Here is a 24711-nt window from a genome sequence, read left to right on the forward strand (position 1 = left end):
CAGTTTTGCAGATTGGAATTTGTAAGAATTGCAGGGTCCAGATGTGCAAAGGTAAATAAGGCCTACCCACACAGTCTCAATGCTGTAACTGAGATGACACTGCACAACATTACTTTATTTAGACAACACTACAAGTGAGGAAAACCTAGTAGTGGATCTCTGCAACCATTCCATTAACACTACCTGAAAAAAAAAAATTAAATACCAGTTATTTGCTATAAAATGTTACTTTAGCATCTAAAAATGTTAACACAGAAACTGGAGATATTCAACTGCATGGTAGCTGTGTGCTTCAAACCTCAAATTATGTAAACCTTTTTTTGCCCCGATGCTGCAGTAATACCCAATAAATAGCAAATTGTACAGTGCACTCAGAAAGCATTCAGACATCCGTCATTTTTTTCAATTTGTTAACTTGCTGCCTAATACTACATTCTTTTTTTTCTCATTATTTTACACTCAGTAATGATTAGAATTTGAAATTGAAATATCACATGGGCATAACTGAGTAACACAAATTTAGCTCAGATGCCTCCTATTTCTCTTAATCAAAGCTGAGATGTTTCTACACCTTGACTGGAGACGACCTATGGTAAATTAAATTGATTGAACATAATTTGCAAAGGCAAACACCTGTCTATAGAATGCCTCACAGCTGACATTGCCTACTGAAACTAGAAACCATGAGGTCAAACGAACTGCCTGCAGAGCTCAGAGACAGGAGTACTGAAAGGCACAGATCTGGGGAAAGCTACAAAAAAAATTCTGTAAGCTGAAGGTCCCAAGAGCACAATGGTCTCCATAATTCTCAAATGGAAGAAATTTGGCATAATCATGACTCTCCCAAAAGCTGGTTGCCCGGACACTTTGAGAAATCGATGAGGAAGGTGAGAGGTGACCAAGAACCCAATGGTCACTTTGAGTGAGCTCCAGAGATCTTTCGTGGAGATGGGACAAATTTCCAGTACAGCCATCACTGCAGACCTCCACCGATCTGATCTTATGGCAGAGTGGTTAGATGGATGCCATCAGATCAGATGGCTTCACATGCTTTTTTGCAAATTCCAAGTGGACTTTCATGTGATTTGTACTAATGAGAGGTTTTAGCCACTCTGTCTTTCTCTGTGTGATGCATTACATGCATAAAGTATGCAATATAAATGTCGGCTACTGAATCCAGCTTTGCAGCATGATTGCTTTTCAGATACAGTTAAATGTACATCACCATAGGCAGACACACTGGTACTGAAAAGACAGGATGAGTTTCAAAGATGGTCATATTTTCATAATGTCATTTGGCTTTGTGCAATACCACATAACCTTAACTATCAACACTCACTTTTGACTGAATATGTAGAATCATAATTATTCAACAAAATGCAAAATTACATGAGGCTTCAATAAACCTTGTAGACTGAACAAACAGTGGGGCTCCAAACACATAAGGTACATTGCATGAGCTTCCATTTGGAGCTGGCCATGCATCACAACACTGTAATCTTTTTGTTATGACTCAGGCACAGCTTGTGTGTGTGTGTGCTTGCATATTTCTTGTTGGCTCCAGGCAGGGGTGCTGGCAGATTGGGTCAATCTACTAATAAATTGTCATTCCACCAAACACGCTATTGTAGGTCCACCAAATAAATGCAAATGCTCATAAAAAGCATTATAACACTAATGGCAGTAGGTGTGTATGTATGTGTGTCTACAGTATTATTTAGTGCTATTAGTGTGTTTTAAAACTGAGCCTTAATCTGCTTTACTGCCAACAAACCGTACCAACAATACAGGACTGATAACATTTTTGACACAAAAACACCAGCAAGTCCACATTAAGGTGACTAAAACAACAAATGTCATACATTTCACACCTATTTCCAAAGTATTTATACATTTACGCTATTATCTGTACTGCTGTTGCCAACATCCTGGATTCCACAGCACAAAAATCACATCAATCATAATAATGGTAAAAAAGAAAGGCACAGATTGCACGCTCGACCACTGGGACAAAGCTAAGACCAGAGACAGATAAGGAACTAGTCCCAGATCTCAGACTGAACAGTTAACTCACATACGCTGATCATGGTTATGGAAAAAGGTGCTGTTCATTGACTGATAAATACTTATTGGATAAAAGGAAAAACATCTTCACTAACTTCTACGTTTCCACTGAACAACACGTCTGGGGAAAGCTGATGTCTACTTATGTTTAGTATCGAACTCTGTGAAAGCTTGTGCAAAGATCTGCCTTTGTACAACATTCGGAATTTGTCTATAAAACTTATTTAGCATTGTAGCATTTCAAGGCCTTTAAGTCTGGACAGAGCACTTTGACATCAGGTGAGAGTTACAACTGACATTGATTACCTCTTCACTTTAAATATCCTCTAGTATTACTTTACAAGCTGTGGAAGAGAAATAATAGGAGGACGAAAACATAATATTAGTGTACAAAATTAACAGAAGTGAGAATCTTGAAGATAAAGACAGAAAGAAATATATCAAAAAAGAAGAAGTGTCTCTGAAGAGAGAAGGATCTAAAAGGAAAGCTTTAAAAAAAAAAAAAAACAGAGGATGGAATCAGAGGGACAGAGCAAGCAGAGATGCCATATGCAAGTATGTTTCTGTGCCCCGGTGTGACAGGCACCAATGTCACAGTGATGCTATAGAACAGATGCATTCTGAGTACTCAGTGGGGAGATGTCGCCTAATCAACAAAGCTGTGTTTCAAACAAGGGCAGAGAGAATGCCTTATGTTACCAAGCACACATCAACATCTGTGGAGACATTACTCAATACTGAAAGTCAATGCTAGTCACAGAAATAAAAAGTATCAACACACAAGCGTATGAATATAAAAACTGTGTGAATATATCTATATATATAAATCTCTATATTTGTGTAAGTCTGAAAAACCCTGAACTCTACTCACCCATTTTGTGTTGCTTTGTTTTTGTGGCATCACAGTCTTTTTAAACAGCACCACAATCCACAATCAGACTTTCGATCTTTATTTGAAAGTCAGTTTAGAAACTAATTATATATAGGAATAGCCAGTCACCATAGCCATGTATTAGGCTAAATGATGGTAATGCAGAGGTACAAACTTGCAGGGATTTCAAAAAGAAGATAATATTTCTCTTCTAAACACCAATAGTAACCACTGTGGAAACAAATAAAAAAAAAAAACACCCAAGCCCTTTGTTAAAGGATCTGATTTGATTTGTTTGTGCCAGATAAAGACAGAGAAATTGTTTCCAAGTTTTTCTGAGTTGAGAATGGGACATACATGAGATCACAGTAAGCTTGACCTTTGACCACCGAAATCTAATCCGTTCACCTTTGACAATTTGTGCCAAATGTGAAAAAATTCTTTCAAGGAATTACTTAGACATCCCATTCACAACACGAGTTCGATGAGCATGAGGTGATTGTCAATGTGACCTTTGACTTTTGACCAACAATCCTGGCTATTGCTAGCAAGGGAGCCATAAAAATAACTGGCCCTACACCGATCAGCTGCAATATTAAATCTACCTGGTGGTGGACAGGGCTCAGCATGGGAAAACTGTAACGGCGGCCATGATCGACAGGTGTCAGAACCACTAGGTAGTTTTAAAGTTGTGGTTGATCAGTGTACATTCACAAAAATGCACCCAGGAGATTTTACCAGGGTAACAAAACATTTACATGTAATGTGTGAGTGTTAAAGGTTTTAAACTTTATTTAGACACTGGACATTTATGTAACGCGTTTCCTTGGTGAACAGAAGTGAGATATAAGCACTTCCGTTCCAGAATGTTGTGACTAAGTAATCTGAATTCTACTTCAGACCTCAAACAATCTTCAACCTGAACTCACTCTGTTCATCATCTGTGCTGGAAGATCAACTGCGTTTATCGTTGTTGCTCTGATAAGAATATTGTTCAGTATTGTCATATATAGCAACAAAGCCTTCATGGAGTTTCTTGAAGGAAGCAAAGGAATCCTATCAGGGTACGTGGGAGAGTTTTGTTCTTAGTTGAGTTAGACTTTATTTGTTTTCGGATGTGTTTTAAAAAGTAACTAAAAAGACTAAATAGCACTAGAATTATGTAACTCTTAGAATGTGCAATAGTTTTAAATTTATTTACATAACACTTAAAAACAACATCCTGCTGACAAAAGTACTGCACATACAAATACATAAAAACACATACAGAAGACAATAACTTTTAATTTAAATTAAAAATTAAATCAAGCCACGACAGCAATCACTGAATCGAGGGGGTGCAAATAAATTTAAAGCACCAAAACAAAAATTAATAACCATAATCCCAAGGCAGTGAAGAGAGACTAGAACTGTGGTTTTATGGTTGGTTGGTTTCTTGTATTTGTCAAGAAACGAGCTACAGCATTTTGAACCACGTGAAGGCAGCACAGGGGTGTCTGCTTAACACCAGAGCACAAAGAATTGCAATAGTAAAGTCTGGAACTCATAAAAGCATGAATTGCCATTTCAAAATCATTAAAAGAGAGGAATTAATTGACTTCAACAACCTCAACTGAAGAAAGCTGGACTCCATGACTGAGTTAACCTATTTATCAAATGTCAGATCACCATTAAACAACACTCCTAGGTTTTTTAAAGTCATTCTCAGAAGAGAAGCCAGGGGACCAAGCCATTGATCAAAGACAATTTGAATAGCTGAGTCAGCAAACACCACACACTCCATTTTGTTTTCCTTAAGATGTAAGAAGTTAATCACCAGCCATGTTCTCAAGTCTCTCAGACAGTTGAACAATGACTTAGTGACATGCCACTCATTACCTGTACAATGAAAACAAAACTAGACTGTCAACAGACCCTTTGGATACAAAAGAGGAGGAACAGGCACCAATATTAACAGCAAAACGTCCTTTAGTGACATGTGACCTGAACCAGTTAAGAGCAGTACCTCGAATTCCCACACAATACTCCAAATATGACAAGAGGATTCCATAATTCACTGTATCAAAAGAAGTTAAAATACAGTAGTTTTAATATCTTAACATGTTTAACAATTAATTTTAATGACTTTGACTCGTCACTGGGCTTCCCAGTGAGGAACATCACGCCATATTTTCTCGCTCCATCAGGGATGACATGATGCTGTCTATCCTAACAGAAATCAGACAGATGTACCCACATTATATCTAATTGAAGGATTCGAACCACTACTGCTGAGTTAAATTGTTGATGATGTTGATGTTACAGTGGGACATATTTGTGGGATGTTTGAGCTCATCTGACACCTGCTGTTGAACTTCCTGCCACCACTCCAGTATGGGATGACAACACCCAGCACAGAGACAAATTCTGCTGTTGGGCCAGCAGCTTCTTCAACATTTTGTACTGAACATGTATCCATTGCTGATTTTCAGGTCAGATGGAAAAACAACAAAAAGCCCAGGCTGGCGAAAGACCCCAAACCTACCAGAGCACTCGACTTTGCTGTGGTTCTAGCACCTCCAACATCGCCTGTTAAACCTGCATCAATTACTGAGGTTCTGGTCAGGCAGAATGACAATGCAAAGCCCAAACACTAAGAAATTCCTTAAGGCATTCCTGAGACATCCCATTCACAGCAAGTATTAGATGAACATGAGATGACTTTGACCTTGACCTTTGGCCACCAAAATGTAATGTAATGTCACTTAATCATCCAAGTTGACAGTTGTGCCAAAGTTGAAAATGTTCATTTAAAGCACTTTTCACATACTGCATTTACAAGAGTGATCAGTAACAACTACAGTAAAGTGAAGTCAGTGTCACCTTGACCTTTGACCACCAAAATCTAATCAATTCATTACTGAGTCCAAGCTGACCGTTGTGCCAAGCATTCCTTATATATTGTGTTCTCAAGATTTGGGTGGCTGACAGACAAATTAGAGTATATAAATGTAAAAACCTTTTTGTACCAACTGTAGGGTGCTAATGTTGCCAAAATAAACAAAGACTGTATATGAAACAAGATACATCCCCTCTGTGACACAACTGTATAACCGCAAAAGAACGGAGCGTTTCTATAGGTCCAGAAAATCCAGTGAATTGTTACATCTTCACTCTAATTATAAACCTAATATTTCTGAATCACTGCCTACACTCTTTGATACAGCTTTAATCAAAATACATATTATTTTCTGTAGAAATTGATTATTATCAGTAAAAAAACAAACATTGTGCCACTCCTAATCATGAGTGCAGAGTCTTATACCTTTTTTAGGTGCACTCAAAAATAATGAGCAGTAAAAATATATAGATTTTACTAACTTTTATACACATTACAGTATTTCTCATTTGATACTAGCTTTAAACATTTGTGGTCTTGATTTTTGACTTTGATTAACTTAATTTACTGACATGGTAGAAAAAACATTTTAACAAGTTGTGCTGTGAGATCGGTTTATGGTTTTATTAGAGTTTAGTTCCTGAAACTACAGAGGCACTCCGTACACTCTGTGCACTTTGGTTACAACCAGCAGTGTTGTGCTAAAGTATTTTTCTCCACTGGCTCACAAACCCAGCAACAGCGAGGTTTCAGTTTGGCATTAAGTCATGGGATTAAAATTAGTTACCGATAGCTAATTCGATGTGTGTACCTTACTGGCCTGCTGTCCAGAACTTTCTTGTAAAAAAATTTGACTATGACAGAGGTTTTGTATCCACCAGGAATAGGCAAATATTACACTGCAAAAGTAACTAATATAATTTCCAAAACAATTAACAAGTTTAATTAAAAGTAAAGGTGATACTACTAAATAAGTCTCTGCCTTAACTTTCTAAGTTGATTATAACCAAATTTAATAAATTCACTTATGTTTACAAATTACAATTAAGTTGTTCAGCAAATTTTAGAAATATGCCAACTTCCCTTTAAACAAGGTTTGCAAATGGATGGGCAATAGTGTAGCTTTTCTGTTTTGTTGAATCAGATGCATGCAACAAATCTACTTATCTTCCTGCAGCTATCAATCTTGCAGACAAATTTCACACTACCACTTCCTGTTTGTCTCCATGGTGATGAAAACTGGTTTTCCGGCCCAGAGTGAAGCAAGTATGTGATGTTGCTCCATTGGACAGGAAGTTGTTGAAGAGAGTGTGCTCTGTCAGCACCATGGCATAGTGTTATCGCTCTGAACAATGACGGAAAGATGACTCACTCTTAAGAGATGATGATCCACAAATACTGTTCATAGCACAGAAATAATGAAAGCACTTTGCATACTTGGTTAATATAAATCTGAATGTAATAATGCAGTTTCTTAAGTGAAAGACACTGAACAGTAATGAAAATATTACAGTGGAGAAAAACCTCTTAAATGTAGAAATGAAAGAGGGAAGACTAATCAGGCAAGTCACCAGATTAAGACATTGGACAATAAACAGGAAAGCTTTGACGGTAACCTTTTTTTAAAAGTTTCTGATAAGTCAGTTACTGACATTCAAGATAAAACTAGAAAGTGTCCTTGATGTGTCATTGTAGGGATGTTGCAATTCTTGATTTTGTTGTAGTTAGGATCGAATACAGTTGCAAGAAAAAGTCCATAAATATTTTTTTTTTGTTTTCTGCATACATTGGTCATGAAATGTGATCTGATCTTCATCAAAGTCAAAAATATCAACAAGCACACTATTTCTAAGCTGATATAAATAATCATGACCCTTTGTCTTTATTGAACACACCCATTAAACATACAAAGCGATGGTGGAAAAAGTAAGTGAAAGAATGTTTTAATAACTGGTTGAACCACCTTTGGCAGCAATAACCTCAAGCAAACTCTCCCTCTAGCTATGGATTAGACCTGCACAATGTTGAGGAGGAACTTTGGACCAATCTTCCTTACAGGAGTGCTTTAGCTCAGCCACATTCTTATGACGTCTGGAGTGAACGGCTCTCTCGAGGTGATTTCACAGCACCTCTAATAGGTTGAGGTTTGGACTCTGACTGGGCCACTGATTGACTGATTCTAATATGCATTTATTACAATTTATTTTTAATATTCATTAATTAAACAGACTCACATTTCTCTAGTGCAATTCCAGTAAGGACAAATGAAATTGCCTTATCTTTCTGTGAACAAGTATAATTGTATATCTCCTGTCCAGCATTTGGATGAGGTTTTTAATCACCTCTTTGGTGATTTCAATAAAAGGTACAATGTCTTGGGCAAGGTAGTGGGTGGGAGAGAGAGAGAGAGAGAGAGAGAGAGAGAGAGAGAGAGAGAGAGACATCTTACAGCATGACAAGTGTTCTGCTGTCAAGCTGTCACTTATGTGGGGGTAATGGGACATATTCTGAAGAAGCTAATTCCTGAACGTCTACCCAGGAGATATTTAACTCTAAGTGGCTCTAATTAAAATGTAATCAAAACTGACCGATCATGCAATCAACCAATACGCATGCATTTAAATATGGAGGGAATGTAGTTTTAGCAAAAGCTGTAGACAATCACTATAGAAGAACAGTATCTGGTATAGTATTTTTATAAAAGGGGTTTCTTAAGCAACACTCACACTCCACTAACCTAACATCATTGCTTCTGTCTCTTTGAGCATGGTGTTCATCCAGATACAAAACGATGGGCCAGTTAGAGCTGCTATTCAGGAGAGAAACATCTTTGAAATGAGTATCACCCACAGAGCACAACAGATTTAACAGGAGCCCAGCTACATTACAGAAAAAGTAAAAAGTTAAGCAAGGCTCAACTTTATACAGATATCCTTGGACGTAGTTCAGTTAGTTCAGCCAGGTGGGAGCAGCCAGTGGAAACCAATGTAGAGAGTGAGAGAAAGAGTGAGTCAGTTTGCTACCCTATTGACCTGTGTCGAAGTCAGTACCATGACAACACACACACACACACACACACACACACACACACACACACAAAAAATAATAGTCAACCCTAGAATTGTAATAGGTCCTCATTCACATCAGGCACAGGCAGGTAATGTTATACACATCTATTTCAATCAATCAAATGCAAAAGGAAAGAACTTGGCGTTTGTCTTGGGTTAAATTATACTACAAAATTAAGATATTCTTCAATGTTAGCATGTCCTTAGTTGATAATTTGAAATAGACGTAATAGTCATATCTGTGTTGAAGCACTAAATCGAACACAAATTACCGTTATCACAAGTAGGTATGTGTGCATAAACACACATGCAGACAGCTTAGCAAGGGTGTTGTAAAATCAGTGCTATGAAAGGCCAGCTATTAAAGGATACGGTGGTTTAGACAGACTGAGCAACAAACAGGATTATAGTATATGGCCAGTCCTGCTGAGAGAATCAAGCTGCTCAGCAACATGTCATTTTAAATTTGGAAGATTAGCATGCTATGGCATCGTGACTCACACAAATGTACATACACTATACATACATACACACCCACACACATGCATTTATGCTGTTCGAGGTTTATTAGAAACAGCTAGCAAAAAATAATGCAGTCTAATACAACAGCACGGCAATAACTATATAATCAAAAAGGTTGTAATAGTCAGTTCTTTTAAAATGCTTCACAGATTGTATGACTATGGACACCGTATGATCACTGAAGTAATGTGTAATACCTGTGATGTACTGCACTGTCCCTAAAAGTCTCAAACACACACAGAGCACTATAGCTACAGACCTAGAACTAGCAAAGGCAAGTGACAGGTCAACTTATGACAAGACGATTGCCAAGGGATTTCCAAGATATTGTACATGATTTGTTGCTGGCAGGGAGACTTTATCAAAATGGTTAGGTTATTCAATCATTATTCAAGCTTGCTGACTGGTAAAGCTGGTGCCACCAAGGAAACAGATCTCAATTTTGCATTTTTTACATCATTCAATTGTTCGGCCCTACTTTGCCCACTTCATTTACAACATTCTGGATAAGCTAAATACCTCTATGTATAAGGTGGCAGCACAAATGATATCTTTCAAGTAAACATACAGTTAAACACCCAATAAGAGCGGGCGTTAATATAAGTTATTTTTACCTAATAAACTGCCAAGTGAATGTATGTCTGCTTATCTGCATAAATGTAGGATAGAGCAAAAAATAAAAAATTAAATAAAACCCAAAACAAAAACAGTTTTGTCTCAACATTTTTGGAGGCGCACACTGGAATAAAACCACTAGCTGTTCCATGTCATTGTGTCAGGGTGCCATGATGCGAGACCATTTTTTTGGTTTTCCTTACCCATAATCATCACACGTATTAGCTGTGGGTCACTCTTGCAGATATTTATAGTATCCACCTCTTATGTAATCCACAGAACCAGACACAGCTACTCTGAGTCAGACAGAGAGCCAAAAAACACAGCATTAAATAGGAGAGAGTGAAGCAGGACACAAAAAGGGGCTATGATAAAAATAGTGAATGAATTTGCAGGACAGGCAAAATTTAACAGTGATACACAAGGCAGTAAACTGTAGCGCTATGGCTGTGCTGCTGAATATCCATAATGAAATAGAAGTAATGCAACTTTTCTAAATTGCACACAGTCAACAGCCTTTGGACCCACTAAACTGTGGCAGCACTTTAGATTAAGGACTGTAATGAGGGTAAAGCATACATAAATACTGTTTATGCCCATCTCTTCTATAAAATAGTGGTTTCAGTTTATTCTACAAATTCTATGGGCTCTCATATTTGGAACATTACAGCCCTGCATCAGGATTGAGGCAGGAGCCGGTGTCATAAGGTAGGTGTGAACCCGAGTTTGTTTGAAAGATATAACATCCTAACTGTTGACAATAAGCCTATCTAAAGAAAGTTTAGTATTCCTATCACGTTACACTACAATATTCACAATACTCCGGTGTAAAAACATTTATTCTTACTATTTTTATATCACACCAGCAGATTTCTGTCAGGCTGCAGCAAAATAATCTTCTTTAATCATCTTTAATCTTTAATCACACTTCAATTAAAGTTTTTTTTTTTTTTTATCGAACATGTCTGACAGAAGGCAAGCAAAAATTTAGGGATAGCACATTTCCATATGCACTGAACAGAAAGCAAGGTAAAAACCTTATCATGTTTTCTATTGTTCTTACCTTATTACAACAACCAGCTGAATACAATGCTCGGGGAAATGCTGTACAGTCATTTATCTTAAACTGTGTCAATGTAGTTTTAATTTAATTTATATGTCTACAGTAAAACACATTCTGACATGTTTCTATTCTTACATTGTTTTCAAACTCACCAGAGTTTTATAAAAAAGCTTACAGGCAAGTCAGGACTACATCCCCATTTTACAGATTGACAAATTATGTGAGAGGGAGGCTGTGAAATTTTGATCCTCAAACAAAAACCCTCACACAACATGGTGAGTCCATAATTAGCTTTATATCACTGAGGTTAGGAAAACTGTATCTTTCTAGGAAATCATTATCTTCAACTATACTGTTAAGGCCTTAATAAATACTGCACTATTCCCAAGTGTTTGGCCCAGCACATTCACACCACTCACTATGAAAAGGTTAAAGCTACAGTTTATGAAGTGTTCCTGCAGTGCTTTTGTAACATTTTTTAAGAAGCCAAAATGGGTCATTAATTCAGTATTAGGATGTTTTGTCATTTTTATGTTATTTTACTTTCAAACCCAAACATAACAAGAGTGTCAATGTATTACAAAGTAAAGTAAATGTAAATGTATTGTAGGCCACAACAACAAATACCAAATTAGTCAAATTGTGTGCATAACTGTGAGCTACATTTGGACTTCGTATCTAGTCACAAAAGGTGTCCAGCTGCAACGCTAGCAATCAAAAGCTGATGCATTGAAACTCTGAAATTTCAATGCATCAGTGCATGAAAATTCTCTAGACAACAGTCAGAGGAGCAGTATGTGAAAATGCAAATGGCAGAGTTAGTCAGCATGGACATTACATGGACATTACCAGCTTCCTAGTTCAAACTCCAGGTGAGTCCAGGAGTGAATACAGCAGGTAATGGTCTGGAGAGTTGACAGGAAGCGAGTGGGCGTTCCTTTTCAGTTCATCTGTTCATCACAACACCAGAAGGTATGGTGTACTTTCTATGTCACACTTGTTATGTCTGACATGAATAATCTTCAGCTGTTTCCTACAGGTCTGAAAGAGCAACTTCGAACAATGTCCGAACCTGATACTCCAAATACTGACTGGAGTTCAAATGCGAAAACTGCTATAATGTAACGGTCAATGTCAAGGACCCTGAAACATCTCACACGACTTGTGATTTATCCATTCTATAATTAGGTACAATAAAGTACAGAAAATAATAGTATGACCACACAGCATCTACAATTAGTTGAACACTGAAAGTGAGATGTGAGTGGCACATAGGCACTACTGAAGAGACAGTCCGTTCAATCTATACCAACTTTAACTTGTGGTCAGCATCTCTGTTATCAGAAAAGCAGTCTGTATGTCTGTCTGTCAGCAGGGCAAAGGGATAAACAAATGGTCTTCACCAAGATGACCGAAAGCAGACTTTTGCTGGACATAGTTTTCAAGCTGGTTGAGCAGGACTAAACGGGGATGGTTTTATATGTGATTTTTTTTTACATTTTCTCTTCTCTTTTCCATGCTCCAGTGGGTGGGGAAAGTGAAACCAGAAAGCATAAAGTTAGTAACAACTTCTACACAGGTATAACAAGTTTTTTACAAATCAGACATGACTTTCAAGACACTGAAATGGTCATAACTAACTACTACACACTTTGATCTTTAATTAGACAGGTCACAATTTTAGATTAAGATGTCTTATCTTTAAACTGCACTCAATCTTTGCTCCATGTCATTGGTTTATGCAGTGTTTGCTACTGCTAGCATGGAGAGAGCATTTCTTTTAAATCCCATGTAGAACAAATAGTGTACATAGTTGCTCTCTGTTAACAAAATACAAAGATCCAAATATATATTATATAACTCGTTATAAAAATTAGTGCTCCTAGAATCTGTAGATGAGATTGAGAGCGGGAGCCAAGTTCGGTGTTGGAGAGGTGGTTACTTTCTTAAGCTAAAGCCCTATCACATAAGCAAATAACATGTCCTACAGGAACTTTTACTTGGATCTCCAGTAGGGGTGGCAAGGGTTCCAGGAGACATGAATGTTTGCCTCATGGGTTCAATTTTGGTTTGACATCTGTTGCACCCCTATTGTTTGATGTCACCTCTACAGTCTGATTGCATTCTTAGTCAGACAAAGGTTAATTTGCAATCTTAATGTTGTACAGCAACCTAACATTAACACTTTCAAACCTGCGGCTGCAACCTTAATACCCTCTAGCAATGAATCTGGCGACCTGGTATGCAATGTAATTTTTATATTACCAATGGCATGAAAAACATAACAGTGAGGAGAAAAGAAAGACATGAGAAAGCTTAAAATGTAAGACGGAAATGTGCCGGCAGCAGCCCTCCCTTTGTTATGCAATATAAGAGAACAGTTTGAACATGCAGGTCTTTCAAACCTGTGTGGAGTTTTATTCTTGAGAGTCAGTGTCCCAATAGTGACAGTTTCAACACAAAGAAGGGGTGTTTGTGTTTGCAATGATGACCGTTGTTGGTAAACAGACCCCTCTGAAAGAATTGGAACAGCAAGGCTAATTCATTTGATTTTGCTGTACACCAAAAACATGTGTGTGTTTGTGACAGTTCTGAATTTCAGCTTTTATTTGATGCTCTAATGGTTTGATCATCTTCGATGATTTGCAAAATCTGAGTAATGTCTGATTGAGCCCATCTGCCAATACAGCAGGTAACTATCCAGAGAATTCACAGCGACTATGAGGACATTCCCTTTCAGTGGATCTGCTCAGCACAACACCAGAAAATACGGCAAAATATTTTCCACACTTTCTGTTGTTGTATCACACTTCTCTCCTTCAGGAGGAGAGAACATGATATCATTTTAGCATCATAAACACAGTGAATCCAAACTTTGAAATTAACTCACAATAGTGAACTGTATCTTTTGAGAAAATAAAATTAGGCCTAAATAGTCCAATTTGCCTTTAAGTTAAACTTAACAAAAAACAATGAGAAATAGTCAAATCAATAGGAAGAAAATTAGCTCAAAAATTAGGCCATTTAATGTAAAAGGTGCTATTTTCTGTCATCTTTAATATATAAATGTTTTGAACTTTCCTCTCATATTCACCTATTGATCTTAAATCCAAGAGTTTTCAATATACAGTAAAGACTAATTTATTCCTTTTGAAAACCCCAGTACTTTCTGAGAGCACTGTATGGCTGATGTTATATATGATAATGTAATACGCTACACTACACATGTATGTGAGGTTATCGATAGTCAGATGCCACCCTTAATAGAAGCCCAAAAATCAAATGGTACTGATCCAATCACCAGTGAGCCATCAGAAATATGTCGCACAAATGTCCAAAAAAAAACAAATTAAAAAAAAAAAAAAAAACTCACACAAAGAGTGTATTCAATTCCAAGTCAACTCAACTGCAACGGACACCTGTTATTAAACTCATCAAAAATATTTATGTTCCAATTGACATGAGGAATTGAATGAATAAATGGCAAGAAAGCAGAGGAGCAACTACAACCTTTATAGTTGTTATAATTTACAATATCAGCTGCTCCACGAGAACAACTTCATAGTAGGATAAAACTGTAGTGAATGCATAAATGAGTGATGCCACTCACGTATTGCTATTTTGTTTACATATTGGAAAGCAGTTCTCATTCATCTACAACACAAGGTAAAACATTCAGTGAACAGAGTGGCTTGCTGAAATAAACATTTTATGATTATTAGAAACAAGCTGAGTAATGGATGAAGGAAAATGTAATAACAATGGGATGGGTGGAACTGCGAACAATTTCTTTGTTATTTATATTAATGTGTGTAAAAACTGTTTGTGTGATACAAGAGATTTGTTGCCAAAAATATTTGAATGCACTCAGCTTGCCAAGTTCCCTCCAACATATGTGTACTAGCCCAGTGCAAATGTTTAGCAACTGAAGAAAAAGCAGACAGCAGAAATAAGCTGTCTTGCATGGGAAGATATGCTCTCTCATGACACAGTGCCCTAGGAGCTTATCCTACATGTGCACAACAGGAAGCTAAAGAGGAGTTTACTTCTCAAATACATAAACACACACACACACACAAATACACAAACTGTTTAGTGCAAACAATAAAATCATTGCAATGCAAACATCACGCACGTTTTAATGTATAAATGTATAAAGCTTACCAAATACAACTAAGGATTTAACGTAGGCGTCTTCCAGTAACTTACAGCCATACACTTATACATATATATATATACATATACATGTATATATAGCCAGTCGCTGGACAGTGGTCACATTTGTCAGTCAACGGCAATAGCACAAATGCTGACAGTTGACAGCAAGTAACTTAACTAAAGCTTAATGCGGAACATGAAAAGGTCAACAGGAACATAACTGTGGATCATCACATGAATTTTACATGGTCTGACTTACCGAATGGTTGACTCCCCACATAAGTACGCTGAGCAGAGGGTCGCTGGCACGGAAGAGCTTCACCTTCTGAGCAACGAAGTGTTTTTTCTTGGTCTTCGTCTTACTCGCAATAGCTGCGGCAATGCTGCTTGCCGATGCCATCTTTAAGCAAATTAGCTCGTTATTGCAGTCTGTATAATAACCTTGTCAGATTATCTTCGATTCGCACTGGTACGATGTCCACCAGCTCACGATTCAATAACACCAGTACTGCTCATTTAGCCAGCTCGCAAATCAAAGTGCTCCAACTATGTTCTTCATCCAACGTCCCACACAGGTTAGCTAACGACACAATCCGACCTCGAAAAGGGTGGGTATAAGACAAAAAGGGTATGTTGAAGTTAATACTGCTGCTCTCCTTCACCCGACAGTCCGCCGCTTCCCTCAGCCCACATCATAAGTCTCTTCCTTCCTTGACTCGTCTGGAGCTCTCTGCACCCCTGAGATGTCAGGTCTCACTGAGCTGGCGTTAGCATAGCCGAGTAGCTTGCTAGTTAGCAAACATTAACGACAAATTTCATCACGAAAACTGATGAAAGGGGAAGAATACGAAGCCACGTCACGAATGAAAAAACAGTTCAGTGGTGTGCCCTTAAAGCAATTAATTAAAATGACACAATAGTGATGCTGAATGCTTAACTAAACCCTCTTGACTCCCAGCTAATGTTAGCCCCTCCGACCTTCGCTAGCGAACAAGCTATGCAGCGTTAGCCAACTGACGGCACAAAGCAGAACGATAGTCCCTTTAGCCGCTAGCCACCATTAGCCTGCAAGCTAACTAATAACATTAGCAAGCAGCGCACTAGTACCAAACGGCTCGGCCCCCTCCTACGCGTTTGTGGTCAGTCCGTGGAGATGATAAGGATGTATCCTGTCATGTTCCTGTCATGAACACATTTTTGGGTATAAATTCAGGGGCTGGTTAAGTCCGTCTGCGGTACTGAGGTTCATGTGTGCTGCTGTCAGATGACAGCTCGACGGAGGGGAGGTGACAGCCTGCGTTTCATCTTTGCTGCGCTGATTCGCTGCAACACCCTCCGTCCACCGGGCCTATACCATTTTCTGTATCTTTTAATAGCACATAAATAGTTTTTATGTCAGGTTAAAGCTGCATTTAGATTTTATTTTTAATTTTAACTGGAGGACAGTCTGCAAAGCGTGTGCGCACGTTTGTTTATCCTTCTTGCGCAGCTCCTGTAATAAGGCATTAACGAAAAAAAAAAAACAAAAAAAAACTGTAAATCAACCCAGCCTCATCCACGGCTCGCTTTAGCTTACATTAATCTCAGTCATTTGATGCAGCAGAAAGATAATGTCTCACATTACCAGAGGCGTGAGGTCTTTCTGGTGCATGCTGTGCTGAGCCTCTGTGTGCTGGTGCTGATCAGAGCATTAGTTTTATGAGTCTTCACAGCAGAACAAGGAATTGCACAAGACAGACCAGCATCCCCTCAACACACAAACAAATAAACATGTGATAATTACAAAAGGTAACCTACAATAAATGTATGTAGCCCGGAGACTCTCGACACCTATTTGTTTTATAAGACATTTTTATTGATAAAGCACACTGCAGTCCTGCAGACCATCCCCACACCATGCCTCTAACACTGTGGGTTAACAGAGGACATAGATCTAATGTAATCCACTGTGATCTACAGGGCTCTGATTTAGCCTAACGTGGCACCCGTTGCCTAGCAACGCGGTGTCAACCTCCTTTTTCCAAAACACTAAACTTGCTGCCTGGTTCTTCTGGTCGGCTGGCATCGTAGTCTAATTATAAAACTTGAACGTTTTATTTAGTTAATTTGGGAATAAATAGGTAAGTCAAGGTGAGCATTTGAACTAGTGATCGCACTGTGACCCTCAGTTTATGGCCATGTTAAGCTGAATAGCAGGCCGGCTTAGCTACCACGTTAGCTTTGTTGTTCAGCGTCAGCTGCAGCACATTCATGTTCATCTCGGTTACCTGAATTGCCGAATCGGTATATTAAGCAGCTCCAATTAAAAGAAAGCTGTTAGGATAGCTAACATTACTTACATGTGTGCTACAATTTCAAATCTCTTTAGGCTACAGAATGGGAAAGAAAGTGAAGAAGGAGAGCGAAACTCCATGCAAGGAAACGGTGAGATATTAATGTAGGCTAATGAAAGCCTTCTCGTCGGGAAAACCTAGCTAACGTGTTTCTGAAAATATTTTGTGTCCACTGAAACAGACGCCTAGAGTCTGAAAACATCCAGCGTTAAAGCCTAGTGTCTCTCTCTCTCTCTCACTCTTCGATCAGTTTGAGGCACTACCTGTTGTGGGCAAAACCCCAGCAACAGTAGTCCTTCTGCTGAGCTCTCCAGAGGAGGACATCCTAATCAAAGCCTGTGAAGCCATCCACACATTTGCAGAGAAAGGTTAGTAGGCAACCTCGCAACTGAAACTGAAATTCAGGCTACTAGTGGCTGATCATATGTCTCATCCAATTTCTTTCTATTAAGCTCCACTTCATTCCCACTTCTCTAGTTGCATCCACACAGGCACTCAGGTTCTGTCTAGCACCATGCCTGAAATATCCTGTTCAATATCTCCCCCTGTTGTTAGGAGACGAGAGCAAGGTTTCTCTGCTGGGACTTGGGGCACTAGAACCTCTCTGTCAGCTCATCACTCACAACAACAAGCTGGTCAGACGCAACGCTTTCATGGCGCTGGGCATCATGGCCACCAACGGTGTGTCAGACAGTAACTAACTATAGTACTGATTAGTAACTATCAGGCTTACTAACATTAACTGTCATTTGCCTCCATCTATCTGCTCTAGTTAATGATTTGTTGACTTCACAGACAGAGCCACTGGCTAATGATTTTGTGGAATAACTCAAGGGTTTACGTTGTCTCTTGTTTTTGTTGAAAGGTGATGTAAAGAGTGCTCTGAACAAAATAGATGTCACTCCATTGATAATTGACAAACTATCACTTGAAGGTAAGTCATTTTCATATTTACTATATACAAGCAGCAATAATAATAATAAAAAATCTTTCCATTGCAGTACACTCTATTTGGTCTTCTACTTCTACTCAAGATGATACAGTTATCCACGAGTTTGCAACACTGTGCCTGGCCTCTCTGTCAGTGGATTTTGTCTGCAAGGTCCAGATCTTTGACAACAACGGCCTACCGCCTCTAATCAAGCTTCTATCCAGTCCCGACCCTGATGTTAAGAAGAACTCGCTAGAGATAATCTTCAACCTAGTTCAGGTGACTCAAAATTGTCAGTCTAGAGGAGGTTACAAGGTTATATGGTAATAGGATACTGTACATTCCATGAATGAATCCAAAGACACCTACATAGATAACATTCTTGTAAATATAGTGTTGGAATTGGTGAAATTCAAACAATTTTAAAGGTCTTGTCATGTTCTTGTTCCCTCTGTTATGGGTGAAGGACTACCAGAGTCGCCTGGCAGTTCATGAGTTGGGTGGGATCCCTCCACTTTTGGAGCTGTTACATTCAGACTTTCCTGTTATTCAACATTTGACTTTAAAGACCCTGCAGAATATCACCACTGATAAAGATACACGCAATGCCTTCAGGGAACAGCATGGATTTGAGAAGCTCATTGATATTCTTAATAACACGGTAGGTAGGTGTGTGTGTTTGTGTGTGTGTGTGTGAGAGAGAGAGATGGAGAGAACACAAGCTTTGTGTGTCCTGTTCTGCCTCTTAATGTTTCTTAAAACGAAAGTAAAATACAGAGAGTTAACCACAAATGGAATCCACGTCTTGATGATCACAGCTGATTTCAAATCTAAATTAAGCACTCTGTTCTTTTATGGCTTTGATTGATTGGTTTCTCTTCTGCATTTTTATTTTCATTACTGCACTGGAGACAGTTTATTACTACAGCGTACCTACACTATAACTGCATGTCTAGCTTTTTATTATTTTTGTCTATTTATATTTTATTTTGTGTATTTTATATTATTTCACTCAATGTTTAAATTAAATTCTATTTTATCTTTGTTTAATTTCTTAGTTCTTGCTTATTCATTTTAACAAAATCTTTTCCTTTCCCATATTTTGAGTTACCTCAGTGTTTGCAGTGTGCTACATAAATCAAGCCACTTTACCTAGCTGCTTTATTTTCCCACTCTTAGCTTGTACTAGTTCTATTTGTACGTTTTCTCAACTCCTATTATCTCTTCTTTTCACATATATTTCTATATCTTGCAGGACTTTAGTGACCTTCACGCTGAAGCCTTACAGGTAGTGGCTAACTGTTTGAGTGACAGTGAGAGTGTCCAGCTTATCCACAAAGATGGAGGACTGACTAGACTGATGGATTTTCTTCTCACCCCCAACATGCCTGAAATCCAGTCAAATGCTGTTAAATGCATCTCAAGGGTTGCTAAAAGCTGTGAGCTAGATGGAAACAAGAGATAATAACCTTTTTTCTAATTTTTCAACAAGAGATTTGATAGGTGTAAGAAGTAGGATACTTAACTAAACTATGTTTTTTTATTTATGTTTCCATGTATGTGGATGTGCGTATCTGTTATATTTAGCTGAAAATCGCAAAGTGCTCCATGAGCACAATGTGGAGAAGGTTCTGGTAGAGCTTCTGTCTGTGGCGGACATTGGCGTTAAAACATCTGCCTGTCAGGCTGTGGCTGCCATGAGCTTCCATCTATCCAGCAAAGATCGCTTCAGAGACCTGGGTAAATAGACATGCACATAAGCAGCATAACATCAACATGCTGACCACTTGTGAATGAGTTGAATTTATACGTGTTTCAGGTGGTATCCCTGCAGTGGTACAGGGGCTGAGCAGTGAGAGTTTGGCACTGAGACAAGCAGCAACCCAGGCTCTCTCTAACCTCACATATAACAACAAACACAGCGCATTGTGAGTGACAGGCAGACTCAATGCATTTATATGTACACTATTCTTTTTTGTTTTTCTCTGAATAACAATCATTTGTTATTTTTGGTTCTAACCATGTAAAATCCCCACAGTAATGTATACAAAACAGAGCTAGAAAATGAATAACTTCAAGGCTACTTATTGCCAAATTTGTAAAAACAGTAATACATTTTCAATCTCCCCATATCTGGAGCTTAGAACAAGTAAAATCTTTAAGGTTAAGCCATAAACTGTCCTCTATACTGTTTAAGTAATAATTTAATACTTCATCATCCCATGGTTCTTGCATAACGAATATCTTCTTATCTAATTGTATGAACCTTACATACTATGTTAGTGTTTTATGTAATGTACTGCATTCATTTGTGCTTTATCAGATTTGTGTCACTTACTCTGCAGAAATACTGAACGTAATATTGTGTGAGACTGCGTTTAGAGTAAAGTAACACTACAGGTTTGCATCAAATCTCTTATCCATTTCTGTGGTTTCCTGTAGTGCGGTGTTTGAGGCAGGAGGCCATGAGATCCTTGTCCAGCAGCTTAATGGAAGCTGTCCTAGGATGGTAGCCAATGCTGCTGCCACACTTGGCAACATGGCACGACATGAAATCATCTGCTGCAGCATCTTGTCACATGGAGCCATACCGGCTTTGGTGGAGCCCTTAAAGTCTACAGATACACAGGTCCTGGTTAACACCACACAGTGTCTGACAGTGCTAGCTTGTGACACAGAAGCAAGGGCAGAGGTTAGTGCTTCCTTAGTGCTCAGAATACTGATCTGACCTGATAACAAGAATATGTCATCAGTGTTTCACTGTGTTTTTTTCTTAACCCACAACAAAATTCTATGAAACAAAAAATTAGAAATGGGGGTTTATATGTCTGACAGTAATTAATATGCTCTACCAAAGTTCCTAAAACTCATCCCCTGTCCTAATTAGCTACAAAGGGCTGGAGGCCTTCAGCCACTTGTCAGTTTGCTGCAATCATATCACAAGGAGGTATTGTCCAACACATGCTTTGCAGTGCATGTCTATGCGTGTGAAGAGTCTGCTGCTGTTGAGATGTGCAAACATGGGTAAGACACAGAGACGACACACAGTGACATTAGCACATGACTGATGAGTCACGTCCTGTATAATAGAGGAAGTTATTTTAAGTACTAGTGTTCAATACTGCAAAGCACAGTAGAAGTATAGTGTTAGCATCAACTCAATGTAGTTATTAACTTGTCAGCAGATGGCAGTAATGTGCATATTATCATATTATCTTTTATCATTTTGTTCATATGCTTTTATATTTTTTATTAGAATCTGACTATCTATATGTGCTCATGTGTTTATATCTGTCTTAGAGCTTTGGAAATACTTCAAGAAATCAATCAGTCGGTGAATCGTAAGAGCAGTTACAGCGAGTTGGCCATGATAAGCCTGCTTAACTGCAACTTGTCTGTTAAATACAGCCTGACAGGTCATTTGGCTTCCACTGACGTTATTGTTGATGGTTTCTACGATGCTGGGAAGGTGTGTGGACTATTGCAGATTATGTGTTACAGAAGTTACTTGTCTCAGATCCAGATAAGTTTCAGCACATTTAACAATTCAGTTATCACAGCAGTAGAATTTTTTTCCATCCATCTTGTCTTTCATGAAAAATAATCAATTCAAGAATCAATTATATAAATTTTATTTATAGCATATACTCATGTCTCTCTTACTTATAGGCTTCTGCAGGTCAAAGGATTCTCACTTTGGAGGAGCTGTTCAAACAGCCAGTCAACCAGCACAGGCCCATCATTGTGGTCAACACATCAACAGAGTACGAGTCCTACATTAAAAAGAAATATTTTAATGGATTATTTTAATGGATTAAAGAAAAATAAAAATGTGCATGCCACAACTGGTAGCAGCAACAACATTACTTTGATTGATTGACTGATCAAATGCATGCAAAGTGAAGTTTGGACAAAAGTCTTGAATTGGGGAGTATATGCATCAACTCCCAAACTAATTCAACTAATTGGATCCCTAACATTAACGGTAGAGTGAAAAATAAACCAAACAACCACAAAAATAGTGGATCCTTAGATTCCTGGTACAATTCAACCAGCTGTACCATGTAGCAGTTGGTACAGTTTATTGTGACTGTTACTACTATCACCCTCCCCTTGTCTGCTTCAATCCAGTGCTCCACTTTTCTTCCTCTCTCTTCTCTTTTATTCCCCTCTCTCCCGTTGCCTTTATTGTGCCCCATTAGTGTGGCCTCACAGGGTAAATGATCCCATTTTAAAAAAAAAAAGATTGCAACACACAGAGTAAAAGAGCCTTTGTACTTGGAATTCGGATCTTACTTGCACAACCAAAAACACAGACAACTTCACATTCATACATACTCACGAAGATTCTGCTAAAGATGTCAACACACATTGGATGTATTAAAGCTTAACATGCACGCCCACACTAACCCCTTTAGCATTTTGATGATTAAACATTGCCAAACAGAGTAGTGCCCCCTTAGGGTACCTCACATCCACCCCTCTTTCACCATGTGCCCCTTTTAACATGCACACAGCATCTCAGGCATTCTTAAGCAGCATCTTATGTAATCCATTTGAGGTGTTATCCATGGCTTATTATGACCTAGGTTTAAGTTTTCAAAGCAAAATGCCTCTGACTAGAATTAATTTAAACTAAATGTTTAGTGTTGGTAGAATTTTGCCGACGCAGGGTGGATACAGGTAATTAGTTATGGTTTCCAAAAATGTGAGGGATAACAAAAGTAACATAAAGAAGCTCAACACAATTTTTTTTTTTAAAAAAAAAAAAATGTAATTGTACTGTCTCTCTGTACAGGAACAAGACAGAGGATGACACACAGAAAGATGAGACCAAGTGTGAATTTCCTACAAAGAAAGTGTGGAAGATGATGGATGACTCACTGCAGGTTCTTATTAAAGAAGTCAAAGAATCCATCCTTCCACTCCATGAACACGAGCAGTATGCTGCCTTGGCCAGGTGATGGATTTAGTTAGTCAACATGCAACTAACACACACAGATACCACTTAGACACAATTTCTGGATTGTAATTGGGTTTGTGTGAATGCATTTGGATGTCAGGCTGGTGAGTGAAGCCATGGGTGGACCGGTGAGGATGGAGAAACTGCACGAATTCCCATGGGTCCTGCACCTCAGTGAGCTCAAGTTTCAGCTTCAGTCTAATGTTATTCCCATTGGTTTGATCACCAAGGGAATCTACTATCACAGGGCACTTCTCTTCAAGGTAACTCTCACCTAAGTACCACACAGCATCTTCATCTTTTTTTCTTTGTACCAAGCTTTTAGTTCTTCATTTGGTTCTTTCTTTTGCTCCTATCTTTCCTTCCTTTGTGGCCCAATTTCCCCCTTTCCCCTCTCCCTAAGTTCTACCCATCCTACACATAAAATCTTTCTTTCCTTGTTTTATTTTCCACTCACTTTCCAGAGTTTAATAATAATAATCATATACTGAGCTCTGTTCACTCTCTAACTTCTCAGTGTCTGGCTGATTGCATCGGAATCAGTTGCACACTTGTAAGGGGTGAGTATAACCGGGCTTGGAATGAGGTACTACTATTTGATGGGCCCCCCGCTAGGAATGGGTGCTCTTCACAGCCCTGCCGCTACATAGTGGACCTTATGCATCAGCCTGGAAGCCTACTGGCAGCAGATACTGCTGCTGCTGTGCAATACCAGACTATATAGACAACACTGTGTAGATACTGACAGGCTAAAATGCTGTGACCAGCACAATTATCTGAATTGTCTTAACAATCATACATTCAACATACATTATATTCATACAATTGTTCAATTGATTATAATGGTGAATAGAAAAGCCAACAAGAAAAATCTGTTTGTCTTATCTGTTAGGCTTCATTAATAAACAGCGATTTAACCTTTGTTTCTCCCACAGTAGATGTTGTAACTAAAAAAGTCAGGTGGGGGTAACTCTCCAAGTTAGAACTCAGATAATGTAAATGTAAATATATATTTGTATTTTTCTTGGATCATTTATTTTGCTAAAGACATGTTAAGTTTACTTAGCACTAAATAAAAATTCTTCTAATGTGTTTGTTTTTATAAAATACTCTGATAATACGTCATTGTTCATGGTGACTTCACTATTCACTATTGTTGTTGTTGTTTTTTTTTTTTTTTTTGGAACAAATCCTAAGGTATTTACCACAAGCTACGTCATCAAAGCAACCACATGTTTACGTTAC

The 24711-nt window shown here is 38.3% G+C and overlaps 2 protein-coding genes across 4 annotated transcripts in view; one reads left to right on the plus strand and one right to left on the minus strand.

Annotated features, from left to right (window-relative positions):
• Positions 1-16525, minus strand: part of pip4k2aa (phosphatidylinositol-5-phosphate 4-kinase, type II, alpha a) — a 32962-nt gene extending 16437 nt beyond the window's left edge. Inside the window, exon 1 of the mRNA XM_026362897.2 lies at positions 15499-16525. Coding sequence (XP_026218682.1) covers positions 15499-15639 — 141 coding nt within the window. The 5' untranslated portion in view covers positions 15640-16525. The remainder of the gene's footprint in view (positions 1-15498) is intronic.
• Positions 16526-17248: 723 nt separating this feature from the next.
• Positions 17249-24700, plus strand: armc3 (armadillo repeat containing 3). 3 transcript variants are annotated; one of them, XM_026361186.1, is made up of 17 exons: positions 17249-17359; positions 17608-17663; positions 17823-17940; positions 18128-18253; positions 18438-18506; positions 18574-18782; positions 18970-19164; positions 19759-19942; positions 20091-20243; positions 20323-20431; positions 20946-21195; positions 21391-21527; positions 21804-21972; positions 22173-22267; positions 23302-23463; positions 23567-23729; positions 23984-24700. In XM_026361186.1, exons 2-17 carry the CDS (start codon positions 17616-17618, stop codon positions 24188-24190), a joined length of 2394 nt encoding a protein of 797 aa, XP_026216971.1. In that variant the 5' UTR covers positions 17249-17359; positions 17608-17615; the 3' UTR covers positions 24191-24700. The 3 variants fall into 3 exon arrangements, with proteins under 3 accessions (XP_026216971.1, XP_026216974.1, XP_026216972.1); XM_026361189.1 differs by having other exon boundaries at positions 18607-18782; XM_026361187.1 differs by having other exon boundaries at positions 17257-17369.
• Positions 24701-24711: the final 11 nt, after the last annotated feature.

This window comes from Anabas testudineus, chromosome 2 (assembly GCF_900324465.2).
Source record: "Anabas testudineus chromosome 2, fAnaTes1.2, whole genome shotgun sequence".
NCBI classification, from domain to species: domain Eukaryota; kingdom Metazoa; phylum Chordata; class Actinopteri; order Anabantiformes; family Anabantidae; genus Anabas; species Anabas testudineus.

Bases quoted from the DNA above. Each gene is read 5' to 3' on its own strand.
- armc3 (XM_026361186.1), top strand. From the start codon at position 17,616: ATGGGAAAGAAAGTGAAGAAGGAGAGCGAAACTCCATGCAAGGAAACG. The intron at 18,507-18,573 runs GTAAGTCATTTT...TTTCCATTGCAG, and splicing joins TGACAAACTATCACTTGAAG to TACACTCTATTTGGTCTTCT. The intron at 20,432-20,945 runs GTGAGTGACAGG...GGTTTCCTGTAG, and splicing joins AACAACAAACACAGCGCATT to TGCGGTGTTTGAGGCAGGAG.